This window comes from Elgaria multicarinata, chromosome 1 (assembly GCF_023053635.1).
Source record: "Elgaria multicarinata webbii isolate HBS135686 ecotype San Diego chromosome 1, rElgMul1.1.pri, whole genome shotgun sequence".
In the NCBI taxonomy this organism is placed as follows: domain Eukaryota; kingdom Metazoa; phylum Chordata; class Lepidosauria; order Squamata; family Anguidae; genus Elgaria; species Elgaria multicarinata.
This window is the reverse complement of record NC_086171.1, coordinates 164168377-164183711: the sequence shown is the minus strand read 5'-3', so window position 1 is coordinate 164183711 and position 15335 is coordinate 164168377. Positions and strand designations below refer to the sequence as shown.

Here is a 15335-nt window from a genome sequence, read left to right as displayed (position 1 = left end):
GCAGTAACTGCTGGTGGACTGCTGTGGTCCCCACTTTCCCATGGGCAAGCTACTTCCCATTCAAAGGTGTGGTGGTGGGTTATATCAGAACTTCATTTTTGGACCCTGACACTGCACCCCCTTCCCTCCAGGTCTGTAAAATGAAAACCAAGTCACAGAAGATAAAGAAAAAGAAAATAACACAGCCTGAGAGAACTGAAAAGAAGAAAACATCTTCAAGGAGAGTAACTAAGTCTATCAAGGTAGTTGAAGAAGTGTGTGGATTTCTAAGGATTTCAGGCGTATCAAGCATATCTTAATGTGATATGAATTCACATGTGTGTGTGTGTGTGTATTTGTGTGTGACTTCCCATGGGCATCTGGTTAGCCTTGGGTCTGATCCAGCAGGGGCCTGTTATGTACATGGCACCAGTCAAACTAGTGAAAAGGATCAAAGCACTTGATGGGAGGTAGGTTCTATGCAGTGGGGCCAAGGAAAGAAGAGAAAACAGTGCTAGGCTTGCACATTTGGACACCCATGCCAGCCAACAGACCTGCATGGTCCAATGAGAGTTAATCCTCAGTAGCAGAAATGTTCCCCAGGACAGAGTTGTCATCTTAGTGGAACTTTTCGCCTTGGCATGTCTGTCCTCTTATTTGGCAAAACAAAGCCTGCATTCCTTTTTACCCTTGTGGTACAAGTATCCGAGGCAGTAAGCCTGTGTGCACCAGTTGCTGGGGCACATGGGTGGGAGTGTGCTGTTGCACCATGTCCTGATTTGTTAGTCCCTGGTCGACAGCTGGTTGGCCACTGTGTGAACAGAGTGCTGGACTAGGTGGACCCTCGGTCTGATCCAGCACGGCACTTCTGTAATAGCCGGCACGCTCCTGCCTATGTGTTTGCTTGAGACTCTAAAAGTGGTGATGGTAATGGTTGCCTTTTGGCAAGTGGGGTTTTCAAAATGGCTTCAGTTCCGTAGATTATGCCTTTTCTTTAGTGCACTTCAGGATTCCCTGCAGTGTTTCAGTAAGAGGAAGAACTATCGCTCCTAAAAGCATTTTTTCCCCTTGTGTACACATTGAATGCGAGTTGTACGGACTGCACAGAAAGAAATTGCCTACAAATACTCACCCACCCACCCTCTCTTCTTTTCCACCCCCATCTCCAACCCTCCTATTTCAAAGTTTAGGAAGAAAAATGTGTTGGTGTTGCAGGATGATTTGGAATTCTGTCACTGATATTCACCCTTCCTCCTGTGAGCTCAGGGTCACATTTATGGACGATATAGTTTTATCCTTGCACCAATGCTGTGAGATAGGTTATGGAGAGTAAACGATGGAGAGTAAACGAACTTTCAAGCTTCATGGGCGAAGTGGGGATTTGATCTCCCCAAATGGCGCCTAGCACTGTAATACCACACTGCCCATCCATCAAACCCATTTGTTCACCATGTTAGTTTGCATTGGCACGATGAACGTTGCAAAGGTTTTGGTTTGTTCATTACATTTTAGCCCACCCTTCCTCCAAGAATGGTGGTGGGCGTGGTAAAGGATTGTGGATACTTTGCCAAGGCTCATGCGGTCCTTGGCATTCTGCTTGGGCTAGTTGACCAGGAATCCAGTTGTGCCAACAGGCAGGTACCATAGATTTTTCTGCTTAGGTAGCCGTGTGTCATGTTCTTGCCCCCTTCCCCCAAGCCCCCCTCTATTAAATCACAGACCAAGTGTGAGTTTTATTCTTTTGGGTTTCTAAATATCTGCAGATCAAGAAGAAAGCTAGATTGACTCCTTCAGCTGTTGAAGCACCCGTCCCCTCAGAGACTGCGCAAAACTTCCCGCCTCTTAGAACAGAAGAGTCTGAACAGGTAGGAAGAAGTATTCACTCTTGCAGTTGTCTAGTCTGTGCTCTGGGATAGCAAGCAATTCTATTCTTTCTTGGTTCTCTCTTCAACTGTTTAACATGCTGGTGTTTGTACTGATGCATTCATTTCCTGAATGGGTTGTGACTGTATAATAAACAAATCTATTCAAATTTTTGAGACCCTTCCATGGCTATAGAAAAGGTCAAAGATGGCTGGCAAAGGATTCTGTTATAATTTCTATGGCACTTGCAAGTGCTTGGCTAAATTGAAGTGTCAATAGCTGATGCCCAGACCCAGACCCTCTCTTTAATTTTAAGGTTGTCTGTGAGTTCGCAGTCTTCGTTGTGCAAGAGCAAAACTGTAACTTGGGTAGACACTTAGCATTGCACTTTTAGTCTGGTCCTGTATGCACCCAAAAGGCCTGCTGGGGCCATGAGAACAAATGGAGGAGAATCTAAACCAGAGTTTGGTTTGTAAGCAGCTGTGTAAATAAGCTGGAAGACAAAAGAACTGGGACTCCCTTAGCCTTGGAATGGAAAAGGGACAGATTTATAATGATGAATAGGTACTTACTTAGCCATAAAGACCAGCTGGTAGTGTTGAAGAAGAAATAAGGCTGGATCTTCTTTTCCTCAGCAAATGGATCCTGTGTTATGTCTATGAATCTGGGCCCAGAATCCTCCCCAATAAGGCACATGGAACTTGTTTTCCCCCCAGTTAAGATGAAACAACAAAGAAAAAGTTACCTCTAAATAGTGAGGGGCTGACATCTCAAATTATGCTGACATGTAATCAGGATGGAGATGTCCAACAGGATGGGAGATGTCCAACAGGATGGAGATGTCCAACAGAATGCAGAAAATGCTGGGTTATTTTCAGTAATAAAGTTGAATATGAAAAGGGAACAAAGTTTACACATTTTTCATGGTGCCTCTTTTTTTTGCTTATCTGTTCTTCTCGATCATGGAGGAAAGACACAGTTCCTTTTTAGACATCTCTTTTCTGACCCACGGTTTTCTGCAGAGCTTGTTTGCTTAGTTTTATAGATAAGAAAATCTTTCTTCTCATCTCATGAATCTTTAATTGAAAAGAATCACAGGTTCTTTTCACAGCTGTGATTTTGGTTAATTTCTTCTCATTTTTCATCCTTTCCCTTTTTCCATTCAGAGGCCTTTTTACTGTCGTTCCCCCCCCCCCCCCCACACACACCTTTTACATTACATTTTACAATTATCTCTTTTTCACTTTTAATCCTAATTTCTTCTTTGGGCATTTATACTTCCTTCTGAATTAATAGAATTTAGTACCATTTTTGTCAATTAATTTTAAACTTTTCCCAACTTTACAAGGGAATACAAGATTTTCCCCAATTTATATCCATCAACTTTTATCTATAATTAGATAACTATGAATTTGTTTTTTCTTTATCCTTTAGAATTCTTGTGTTAAGGTTAATCGGGGGATTTATTGGGTTAACAGATGGGGGATATTTTGTAAAAAAATTCTATAGAAGTTTGTATAACCTTATGCTTTATCCATTTCATGACTTAGTAATGTTATACATTTTGATCTTCCTCTAATATACTGCTGTTTTATACTCGTTAATGTTTTTGTATGCTGTGATTCCAATGCATCCCACAGATCCAGTGGAATTTTAGGATGCTTTTAGTATGTTTTTTTAGGAAGTTTTAACAATGTATACTATGTTTTTAATTAAAATTTTATGTGTTTTATACTTACTGTTGTTCCCCGCCTCGATCAGGATGGAGAGGTGGGTAAGAAATATTATTATTATTATTATTATCATCATCATCATCATCCATTTTACATCTGATTCCTGGATCCTTTTCTGATTGTATTCCCTTAAGCTCATTGGAGCAAAACCAGAATCTAGCCTTTATGCTCTAGTCTAGGCCATGTTAACTCCACATCCTATTGGGAAATCTCTGTCGTTCCAGTTGGCAGCTAGCAGTGAGAACACGGACTCTTTTCATCATCCCAGTGCTGAAGAGGAAACCAGATTTTCAGCCTCATCATGCACTCCCTATGACCATTCTGCAGCTGTGCTGACAAGAAAGGAAGAGATCGAGCAGGTGAGGAAACTGCAACCTTCCCCAGTAGCATATCTGGTTAAGGAACAGCTGGAACTCTCCAACATGATGGTGATGAAAATGACAGGGAAGGCTTGTTAGAGGGGTCTGTCGCTTTCCTTTTGAGGAACAATAGCCACCTTTTAAAGGAGGTAGAGAATGTCGGCTTATGGCTAGTTTACGTGTTCTGTTTTATGGGCTTACAAGTTTGGAGAGTGTGGAAGAGGCAGAGCAAACAAAAGGTTGCTGGTAGGGATGTGCTCCGCTTCTAATCGGACCGTAGAAGCAGGAGCGGAGCGGGGGGCTTCGCCTGCCCTTAAGGCGGAGGCGAAGAGGATTGGGGGGCCGGCGGAGCGTGGCGAAGAGGATCGAGGTGAAGGCAGATCCTTCGCCTCGATCCGGAGCTCCACCGGAAAGGTAAGTGGGGTTTACCGGGCCCTGCCGCTGTCGCCCATGCGGCGACGGCGGCAGGGCCCGGTAATCCCCCCGCCCTCCTCTCCCTTACCTGCCTCCATCCGCGGTCCGTCAGCGTCTTCAATTGAGCCCGTGGTTCCAGCAGGAAGTCTGGGCCGCTTGTGGCCCAGACTTCCTGGTGGAACCGCGGGCTCAATTGAAGACGGCGACGGACCGCGGACGGAGGCAGGTAAGGTCCCCCTCTCCCTTGGTCCCTTACCGGGCTCTGCCACTGTCGCCGCATGGGCGGCGATGGCGGCAGGGCCCGGTAACCCCCCCTATGGGGGGGAAACGGAGCTCCAATCCGGATCCGGAGCTCCGAGCGGAGCGGACTGGGCACAGGCGGAGTGGAGGCGGTGCGGAGCGGCCCGATCTGAAAATGGCGGATCTGAAAGTGAAGTGGAGTGGGGGGTCCGTGCACACCCCTAGTTGCTGGACCTGAATTCCCCTTGGTTTTCACAAAAGGATTTCTATTATATCTACTTGTTTCACACCTGCAAATGATCTTGAGTGATGTAGAAATACAGTCCTCATTCAGAATCATGCAGCGAAATAACTCACTAGAAAAAATAGTGGCAACTTGAAATTATATCCCTACGATGTGGGTTTAGACTCTTGACTGAATCTGGCCAGGGCCTAGCCCTTGAATCTTATTTGCATGCTCAAGGACTGGTCTTGGTGTGCATACCTTCCACCCACCATCAACTAACCACAACCCAATCCCATATAGCTGAGGCTAGAGCAAGAACTTCCAGATCAGGGAACAGAACTTGTAGATAGACTTGAGCTGTAGATCTTTTAATTTCTTAAACTAGGCACTGAAGATCTCCACCCCCAACCCCATGATTTGCCTGGGTCCTTCTTTTACAGCAATAACTTTTGTTTTCAGTATCTTGTTGAGTACACTGTTGCTGCAAAAAAGAACTTATCCTGAGATCAAGGCTTACAGCCAAAATTTGTTAGTTGGAAGATCTATGCCTGAATCTCCTGATGCCTTTTTCTGCAGCTGCCCCTGCTTCCATTTGGATTTTGTTTGTTTGTTTATTTATTTATTCATTAAATTTATATACCACTCCATAGCCAAAGCTCTCTGGGCAGTTTACAGAAGTTAAAAACAGTGAACATTAAAAAAGTATACAAAATTTAAAACCATCAAAAATATAAAAACAACAGTATAAAACAACAGTATCCATTTAAACAACAACAGTTCTGGGGGTCTTAAAAAAACCTTAGCATATGTTGTTAAATGCTGTTAAATGCCTGGGAGAAAAGTCTTGACCTGGCACCGAAAAGATAACAATGTTGGCACCAGGCGAGCCTCATTGGGGAGATCATTCCATAATTGGGGAGCCACCACTGAAAAGGCCCTCTCCCTTGTCGACATCCTCCTAGCTTCCCTCGTTGTAGGCACTTGGAGGAGAACCTTAGATGTTGATCGCAGTGTACAGGTAGGTTCATGTTGGGAGAGGCGTTCGGTCAGATATTGTGGTCCCAAGCCGTAGGGCTGTGGCACAAGGGAAGCTGTCCCTGCACACCAATTTCACTGTTGCACATTGTCCCGTCCCCCCACCTCAGAAAGCTGCTACTAAACACGAAGAGGAAACTTTCAAGAATGCTCATTGTATCCAAATTGGCCCCATGGCTACTTTTAGGAAAAGAGAGAGATGTCAGAAGATCCAATCATGTATGGCCCATGTAATGGTCCTTTTGAGAACTTTGTTTCCTTTATAAACTTCCTCTTGACCGGGGTAATATGTAGGATAAGGAGCAGCAGAGCAGATGTGGATTTTTATACTAGAGAAAGCCTTAAAAGCGTATTAACCAACAACAGCAAAAGCACGTTCTCAGTCCAGTGTGGGATGCTGTGAGATGACACTCCGCAGTTTCCCCTTTCCAGCCCCTGTAAGGTTAGGAAGTGTGGTCTGGGGACTGGGAGTATGCCTGAGGCTGGCTGTAGATGGTGCAGGGAACCAGAACTGAAAGGAATTTTAGGAACAAAAGAGTGCTTGGAACTGATTTCCACGTGGGATTTTGAAGAGCAGATCTGTCTTGATACCAAACAACTACCAACCTGTTCATAATCACTAGAATAGATTGGAATTCCCACTTCATCCATGAACATTTATTGATATGAGGAAACAAATCCAACTTTAACCCTCTTCAACAGCCCTGATTGGGAATATAACCTGGGTGGTTGGTGATCCTGGGCACCTATAATGTGGCCCATGTTGATAGTTGTGATCAGTGGAAAACTGATTGCTTCTTCAGTGTTAGAAGTTATCGCTGGAGTAGCCTTAATCTTCAGCTTTTCTATGTGTCGCTTCCCAGTTCCCTTTTTCCTTACTCTTAGTTGTACTGATGACTGGAGCTAGTCTGTCCAGAGAGTTGCGCTCTTCAGAACTCGATCCTCTGCGGTTGTGGCTCACTCACCTGATAGAACCCTGTGTTCTTCCCTGCAGGCCTATCTCCAGGCTGTTCTCAACTTCGCTGTGGTAGCCGCCATGCTAGTGGAGAAGGAACCCTGCATGGAGAAAGCTATGGAATCAGCACTGCGGGCCAACCTGAGGAGGATTGCAGGCTACTATGAACAGCTGCTGAAGAACTACATTGACAACTTAGCTTAAGCTAGCAGAGAGGAGACTTAATAGGGAGTTCTGTGTGGTGTAACCAAGGCTTATTGCAGGATAGAATCAGTGGGGTGGGAAGCTGCATGTTCTTTAGACTTGGTAACAAAGGAGTGGCACTGGATAAAGACTCCTCTTAGCACCAGGGATGAGGAACACCAAGGAGTAGGAGTTTAGGGTGCAGCAGCTACAGGATGCAGAAGCAATGGCTGGATGGCTTGCAAGTATTGTTGCTGTACTATTGAACAAAGGGGTAAGGAATGGTTTGGGGGAGATAAGAGCTCCTCTTGGTAAAGAGATTATTGGGAGAGATGTTGACCTAGACACTTCTGAAGGGATCAGGAATTCAAGTCAGGGAATAATTGGGATTGGGATGGTGAGCCAGTTTTGGGGTACTACCCTGGTGTGGTTAACTGTTAAAAAGGTTTGTCCTTGGATCTTGCAACGCAGTTTTCAGCAACAAGGCTTAATTATGTGTTTTTGAGCTCTCTCTTGAATTCAGGATCTTCTCCTGCTGTATGCAGAGAGAAAATAATAATAAAACAATTTTGGAGACGAACACATCTCTTGGAGCTGCCTTTATTTGTGAGCGTACCTTCCCTGTACTAGCACTTAGACAACCGTAGATAAAATTGTACAACATTCTTTTAGCATCCAGGTTAAGGTTGGCAAGTCAAGCATTTGAACAAGGAGATTAAGGCAGGGTTAATCTACTTACTGTTATCTGTGCACCTTTTTGAATATACATGAGCTGGGAGGTTGAGGAGCTAGTAAGCAACGATACCAGGCGTTTTTTGCATGAACGTGGATGATGGCCTTATTTCACATTCTATACCCTATAAGGTCTACTTGAATATTCATGCTGTAGAGTGTCTTATAGTTGACAGCCCCCTACCTACAGGGCTATGCTGATTGCTTGTTTTTACTTTCCACGTTGGGCCTCTGAAACAACTGCTCACACGCAGGCTTCTCCTTTCACACATCTGTGCTCATTGCACAGATGGTAGGCAACAGGACCAGGAGGTACTTGTCACTCCATCAAAAAAGTGTGCCAGAAACGTGAAAAGGGCGACTCACTCTAATGTATAGCAGTGCTCACTTCCATTCAGCTAGATTTGTAGATTACTTTAGCCTTATCAAGGTGTTCTTACTTGTCCAAACTATGCTAGCCAGCCCCAACTTTGCACACCATTTCACCACCATCCATGTGTTGACACAGATCTGGTAAGGGGGAGCCTTTACAGATGTGCATCTCAATGCACAGATGGGGGGGGGGCAGGGCAAGAAGGTGGAGCACCGCTCCACACCCAAACTCATGCATTGCTTCTGCACATGAGTAAGAATGCCTGCCTAGGCCTTTTATCAAGATCAGAGTTGTTCGTGAAACAACAGACCCCGCTTAGCACAAAGTCATTACATTAGTGCTTGATACGGATGGGTTGTCTTGTGCAAGAGTCATCATGCCAAAGAACTTTAAATAGTGGACCCATTCAGAAGACACCTTAAACCATGGCTTTAACCATGGTGGTTGAGCCAGAAAGCCAGGCTGTGTTCAGGAGACACCTTAGACCATGTCTTTAGGCTTTTTGCTTTATTCACCGTGGTTAAAGCCATGGTTTAAGGTGTCTTCTGAGCAGGGCCAGTGGCTGTTCAGAGCAGAAGGGGTAACTGTGTGCCATCTCATTCACTCCTGCCACTCTCTAAAAATTAACTGCGTTACTTTTACCCTTCTCCAAGATCCTGGCATACAAACAGATTTTTAATAACTAGAGTGTGTTTTTAAGTTATTTATCTGTCAGGTGTATACAAATGAACGTACACCCAGTGACTATAGAGTTTTAAGGATCATCAGTCGAATTGTCAAGCGTTCTACTTGTTTATAGTATCTCCTGGTATTCTTCAATAATCACCAGGCTGTGAAAAATATGCCCACAGCTGCCAGCAGGGAGCAGCAGAGAACAACCAGTCACAAAAGCGAACAAGTACAAAACCAGACCAAAAGATCGCCCTTACCGAATGCGTTAACTCAGATTTTCAAGGTTCTGATTTAAAAGCACCGATTTAAAACAGCCTCTGCCTGTATCTCTGCCTTCCACACTTCACGCAGAAATGCTGGCTGCAGAAAGTGTTCATCCTCCTCCCCGTTAATGTGAGAAAGGGGGGAGGGGGGCACACACCTGTAAGACTTTCCTTCCCTATTTTTTAAAAACATCAAAAGGGGTCCTGCAGAAAGTAAGCCTGGTAACATGGACATCAGTATGCCAAAAAACTTAGTTACACTTTTTTTTTTAGTAAAAAAAGCTGCAGTCCATGAAGGAGGAAGTGAAGTTGTGCACTCCAAAACCTGTGAAGTGCACACCTTCACTAACCAGTGGAAATGCAAACGGCATCCAGGACATTCCAGTTTCTCACGTTTGCTGTACACAATTCTTCCTGACTTGCCTAGCTTAGACTTGCTTGCTTTGCATTGATCGGGAGCTGGCTTTTCATTCTTCGTCCCCGAGCCTTGCTACATAAGACGTCTGCTTGCACCACAACCCCCTCTTCTGCCTGACTCTTTTCAGGTGTCTGGCAACTAACCCCCTGCTAGGATATGCTACAGTGTTTGCTGCTTGACCTTGCTCTGGCAGCCCGCCCTGCCCCTTTGCCCAGAGTTCCCTGCTCCATATCGGGGAGAGCTGTGGGTCTGGCCCCAGGCTTTGGGATTGGCTTTCCAAAGAAGAAGCCCTCTGGCTCAGAGTCGGAATCGGAAGACGATGAGCACGTAGGGCACCAAGTGTCATCTTGTTCCACCCCAACTTCCTGCTCACCAGTGCTGCCTTCCTGAGATCTCTCTGGGAAGTCCATGATTAACACTGATGTGTGCGGGGCTACTGAGATACTACTTCTGAAGCGGTGGTCTCCAACCCGCTGCCGAGACGTTTGTGGGAGAGCGGCCCTTAAGATTGGGCTCTCCCTCATACTGCTGGTGCTCCAAGCTGCTTCTATGGGATGGGGTGTGGAGGCTTCCACTTCCTCTTGAGGAGAACCTCTGGAGGAGGCCTCAAATTCATCAAGCTGTGAGGAGACTGTCCTGTTCCTGAAAACAACTGCTTTCTTCTGGCCGTCAAGCTCAGGACATACTGAGGAATTTCCAGATAGGTGAAGCTTTTTAATTTCTGGGAACAAAAGATAAGAAAGAGGATATACAAGGGTATGGTGATTTCCCAAACCTGAATACTGAATGACGCCTATAAGGCATTCCCGCAATGCCTGCTGCTCACTACTACCAGTGAATTTGTATGAGCCAGGAATTTCCACAGCACTGCATCAAAATCAGGACTGCCTGTTTTGATTCGCATGTGATGATTGATCCATCACATTTCACAAGCTCGTTTTCAAGCATCTTTTCTTGGGTTCTAACTTGAGAGCTGACGAGATTTTCACAAGCAGGGCATTTTATAGAAATGCATCTTCTGCCAAAACTTGTGCATTATGATATTAGTGGTGTGTGTGTACATACACACACACATACCTCAACACATATACCAACACATTTTTAGGTTGGGGCGGGGGGGGGGGGAGAATCCATGTGTTATATGAAGACTTTACCACCCATGTCAAAGCAAGTGGCATTTGTTTCCCTGTTTAGTTTGTATTGCTATGTTAGGACCATCCTGGTAGATAATTCAAGATCAGACCTGATATGCAGAAGACTGAATATTAAATTTCTACCATTAGGGCAGGGCTAGCATCAAGGGTTGCCAGCATTGGGCATCTTCTGCAACCCTGTCAGGGAGATCGCCGACGGAGGGATGACCCGCCTTGCTGCTTCTGCTGTTTGCTGTTGCTCCTTATTTATCTGCCCTTTCCAAACAGGAGAAATGAGAAAAGCAAGGGCAACCGCCACCAGCAGTCTCTACTTGCTTTGCCCTGTCCTTCTGGGCAGTGGCATGGACTGGACCGAGAGGGAGAAGGCAAGCCAATGTGCAGTGGCCACAGTGGCAAGGAGGTGGACCCACACAAGGAAGGGAACCCACTGAGAGCATCTTGCCCAAGATATTCCAGACCTGACACTGCATTAGGTATACAATAACCTAAGATGGGGGCCTTTAACTGGTTTGGATGAAAAGCTGCCTGTGCCATCCCTGGGTTCAAAGGCTCATCCCCAAAGACTTTACCATCTGCCTCGGCCACTTCCTCACTGGCATCACTGTTGGCTCTTGCTGCTTCAGAGGAGCAGCCTGGGTTACTGTTCCTTGCTCTGGAGATGGGCGTGGAGTCAGGGGACGGCGCAGAAATGAACGCAGAGTCGGAGGAATCGGAGCCGGTGGACGACAAAGCCGTTTCCTTCTCCAAGCTGCAGGCTTCGGAGCAGAAGAGGAGGCCGTTGTGTGTAGTAACCTTTTGGCCCAGCAGCGCTTTTTGGCAAAGGCTACAGCAGAAGCACGAGGCTTTGGCGTGCCAGTGCTGACCTTGGAGGGTGGCCTGCTCACTGTCGACACCTGTGAGAAGAAACCACACAACAGGGTCATCTTATGAAGCAGTGATAATGGAGAACTTGGTTGCTGAAGTGTCCTGGCACCCCCAGTTTAAAATGGGTTCTGCCCAGATACGTTGCTGACTTCTAATGGGGAGGTAAAAGCAAAATAGAGTTTCAAAATGCTGAGACAGAAGATGACGTAGGTTGAAAATTAATTGGGCCTTGTCTATTTGGTCAACTGGAAGCATCTTGCAGCTTTTTAGGGGGGGAAAGCTGGTATAATGAAAGGAACAAATTACATAAAATGTGGTGATGACGATTAGCTAAGATGGCCTATACACGTCTGCTCAGAAGTAAGACAAGTTGAATTCAGTGGGCTTACTCCCAGGTAAGTGGATATAGGATTGAAGCCTCAGTCTAGCAGTTGCCATTAGCCACAAGGTCCACTGAATGGATCCCAATAGTCTATCAATGGCCAGATACCCCAAGGTAGACAGACTACAAAGCATGATTTCGATAGCCATCCCCTGGCAATAAACCACATATTCAGAGATGTCATACACATCTAAAATTTCTAAATTCAGGAGACAAATGTTATCTCCATTATACTCTGTCAGGTTCCCAGCAGCATCTACCTAGCTTGTACTGGAGATAACGTGCTCCCCTAGAAAGGTGTTTTATTTTTAGCCAACAAGGACAACTATGTTTTTATCTTGCTGCTAGGCCATTATGCGATATTGGAGATATCAAGTGTACATAATTCCGACTGGAGTACCACTTTCGTGGGGATAAGGAATTTTCTCGACAGTGGGGGTAAACGGAGACAAAGATGAAAAGGGTCCTGGATCTGCAAGCTGTTGAGGGGGGCATTTGTTGGTGATAAATCGATATGAATGCAATCTTTTGCAGCTGCAGAAATTTTCTGCAGAAGCTGATCCAAATGGTAAATTAGGCCGGAACTTCACCTACGGCCACCACATACACTATGTGTTTGTTAAATTGCTACCCAGCGTGACTAGAGCAACACTATCCCTACACCCCGATGCCAGGTTGCCTCTAGCCCCCCCATCAAAGCAGCCTGTAGGCCCGTTTTCGATATGCTTTTGCAAGTCGGAAGGGCCACGGTTCAGTTGTAGCGCACATGTTTTGTGTGCAAAAGGTCCCAGGTTCGATCCCCGGTAGGGTTGGGACAGATCCCTGCCTGGAACCCGGGAGAGCTACTGCCAGTCCGTGTAGGCAGAAGCGCACTGGATGGATGAGTGGTCTGACTCTGGATACGACCGCTTCTTCTGCAAGAGCACAGGAGGACCTGTGGGACCCACCAATAATTTCTCCGCAGGCTTGACAGACGTCTGCATAAAGGCTCTCAAAGCAAGCGCAGCAGCAGGGCTGGCCGCCCTTCATGACGTATCGCCGGGCCCCCAGGGACACGTCACACTCGAGGCAGCAGAAGTGGTCTTCGTGCCAGCGCAGGCCTTCTGCCTCCATGCATTCAGAGGTGAAGATCAGCTGAAGAGACAGAGAGGATGAAAGCCTGCATTGCCACACACCACATAGCAAGAGGGAAGCACGCAGCGTTCGACAGAGGTCCTACCTGGCTCCTAATCTATAATGGTACAATTCACACAATCCTTTGCTGCATTGGTCAGATCAGCTCAAGCTTTCTGTTTCACAGCATACCATAGTTAGCACATAAATCAAACATTTCTGGACATACTCTGCCCTAAAAACAAAAACAAAAATCTACATTTATCTGACCTGAACAGACAGATCATGTACAATTTGTGTGTGTATGTGTGTGAGGGGCAGTTTGGAGTGTTGGGTGATAAAAATTCCCGAGGGCAAAAAAACCTCAGAAGTATGGCCACTATAATGCTTATGAATTGTCCTCCAGATTAAGGCCATGTGGACTAAGAATTCTGAGTCTGTACATCCAGAAGTTTTCCTTTTTGTCAAGCATTTCAGTGTCCTTTGCTTGTTCAGCTGGAAGCGATTGTAGATCTGAGAGACGTTGTACAGATGAGTTAACAGGGCTGCTCCAGTGTTTTTTTGGTAAGAATTGCAGATTTATGGTTACAGAATCATTTTCTTAGGCCTTTGGTTTTAGTTGTAGTTTCCCCTATTGCATATGACATCCATATTTATTTATTTTACATTCAATTAAATCACATCAGTAGAAGAGCATGTTACTGGTTGTCTAATTATTCCATTGTATCATTTCGTTTCTCCTGTCCATGACAAAGGTCAAAAAACTTCACTGAAACGTTATCGCTTGGCTTCTAGAAATGTTAATGAGCCCCTGCAAAGTTTTTGGTTTTTTGCAGACAAAAACATTAAAAGCTGGCTTTCGAAAAATGGAACAGATTCCCTAACTAGCATGTTGTTGTTATTACTGTATTGTTTTTATTATTTTGTTATGGAAATATAGATTATAGGCCTAGATTAAACCTCAATCTAGGTGTACAACTATATTTAGATACCTGCTGAAGTTGGTTTTTACAGTGTGCCCTTGAGTTTTCCCCACAGTGAATCTGTAGGACAGCTTTCTTCAACCTGGTTGCTTCCAAGATGGGGATGAAGGGAGTTGTGGTTTAAAACAAATGGAGGGAACTGGGCTGGGGAAGGCTGGATCTATGCATCTAGGAGTTTTGACCTTTTGGAGGCAGCAAGTACCACCTCAGTGTGGACAGCCAAATTTTATAAACAGATTAGTGGCGATTTCTGCAAGGAAATTTTGCAGTCCCTGGGAAGATTTCCACTGTTCAGTGAGGGTTGTCTTGACCAGATGGAGGATGGTAGGTTGAGTCCATTAATGGTTTGTTGTATTATGGTTCAGATTTTGGAAACAACCCAGTAAGGTGAACCAGCTGATTCAATTAGAACAACAGAAGCATCAGAAGTATATGCGTACACCCACCTGATCACACGAAGCACAGCGTGGGCGGAAAAATTCTGCATGGTGACGACCGCAGTAGATCTGCCCATGTCGATGGAAGTAGATCAGATCTACTAAGGGCTGGTGGCAGGTGTGACACACAAAACAGGCAGGATGCCAGCAGCACTGATCTCCCAGCTTAGGTGCAAACACACCCTGCTCCCCTCTGGTCATAATCTTAGCGCACTGCAAATCAAAAAGACAGGATCTCTTTATCTAAGGTGTGTAGTTATCTGATAGTAAGGCATCTTGAGGTTGTAGCTGTGTGTACTCTTCTCTAAAATATATAGTGCCAAGCAATGAATTTCTTTATCAAGAAAACATAAATTCTGCAACTGTGTTAGTTATAGAAACTCCACGAGTTTCCATAATTTATCTTGTGCATAGCTCTGCAACGTTTGCTACTTTGCGTGATTAATTCTGGTTTTGCTAGTCATAGTCATAACATCAAAACTCCCCCTCCAACCACTGGAAATATTATGTCATCACCTCCCTGGTTTCAGAGATTTAAGCACACATTACCCACATCCTTTCTAACATATATTCCCACCCCTGGTAGGATTGCTCTGTTAGAGAACTATGAAACTGAATTCTGTGCCCACTACCATTTTCTAATTGTTTCCCCAACTTCTGCAAAATCACAGAATACCTGCAGCCCAGTTTGTGATCTTCATGTTATTAGTCTTCAAAGGAGGACAATCATAATTAAAGAATTCTGGCTAATTCTTTTTAGTGAAAGTAAAGTATTTCAAATAGTAAAGTACTGAGTGAAAGAAAGTATTTAAAATATTTATATCACATCTCTTTTGCCAGACAACCTCCAATTATCAGCTGACAATGAATGAAAATTAATAAACGTAATATTCTTTTGTAAAAGGCACCGATGACTTACAAAGACTTACAAATGATGGAAAGTGTCCATTCTCTAGG

At 44.9% G+C, this 15335-nt stretch overlaps 2 protein-coding genes across 3 annotated transcripts in view; one reads left to right on the top strand and one right to left on the bottom strand.

Annotated features, from left to right (window-relative positions):
- The window catches only part of LOC134409143 (serine/arginine repetitive matrix protein 2-like), a 50916-nt gene extending 43349 nt beyond the window's left edge, over positions 1–7567 (top strand). For both annotated transcript variants that reach the window (XM_063141738.1, XM_063141729.1), the window contains 4 exons: positions 132–242; positions 1743–1844; positions 3800–3934; positions 6844–7567. In XM_063141738.1, the coding sequence (XP_062997808.1) occupies positions 132–242; positions 1743–1844; positions 3800–3934; positions 6844–7008 (513 nt within the window). In that variant the 3' untranslated portion in view covers positions 7009–7567. The remainder of the gene's footprint in view (positions 1–131; positions 243–1742; positions 1845–3799; positions 3935–6843) is intronic.
- Positions 7568–7611: 44 nt separating this feature from the next.
- PRICKLE4 (prickle planar cell polarity protein 4) overlaps positions 7612–15335 on the bottom strand; it is a 28628-nt gene continuing 20904 nt past the window's right edge. Inside the window, exons 5-8 of the mRNA XM_063141750.1 lie at positions 14388–14591; positions 12793–12979; positions 11169–11492; positions 7612–10166 (exon numbers count right to left, since the gene is read on the bottom strand). Coding sequence (XP_062997820.1) covers positions 9595–10166; positions 11169–11492; positions 12793–12979; positions 14388–14591 — 1287 coding nt within the window. The 3' untranslated portion in view covers positions 7612–9594. The remainder of the gene's footprint in view (positions 10167–11168; positions 11493–12792; positions 12980–14387; positions 14592–15335) is intronic.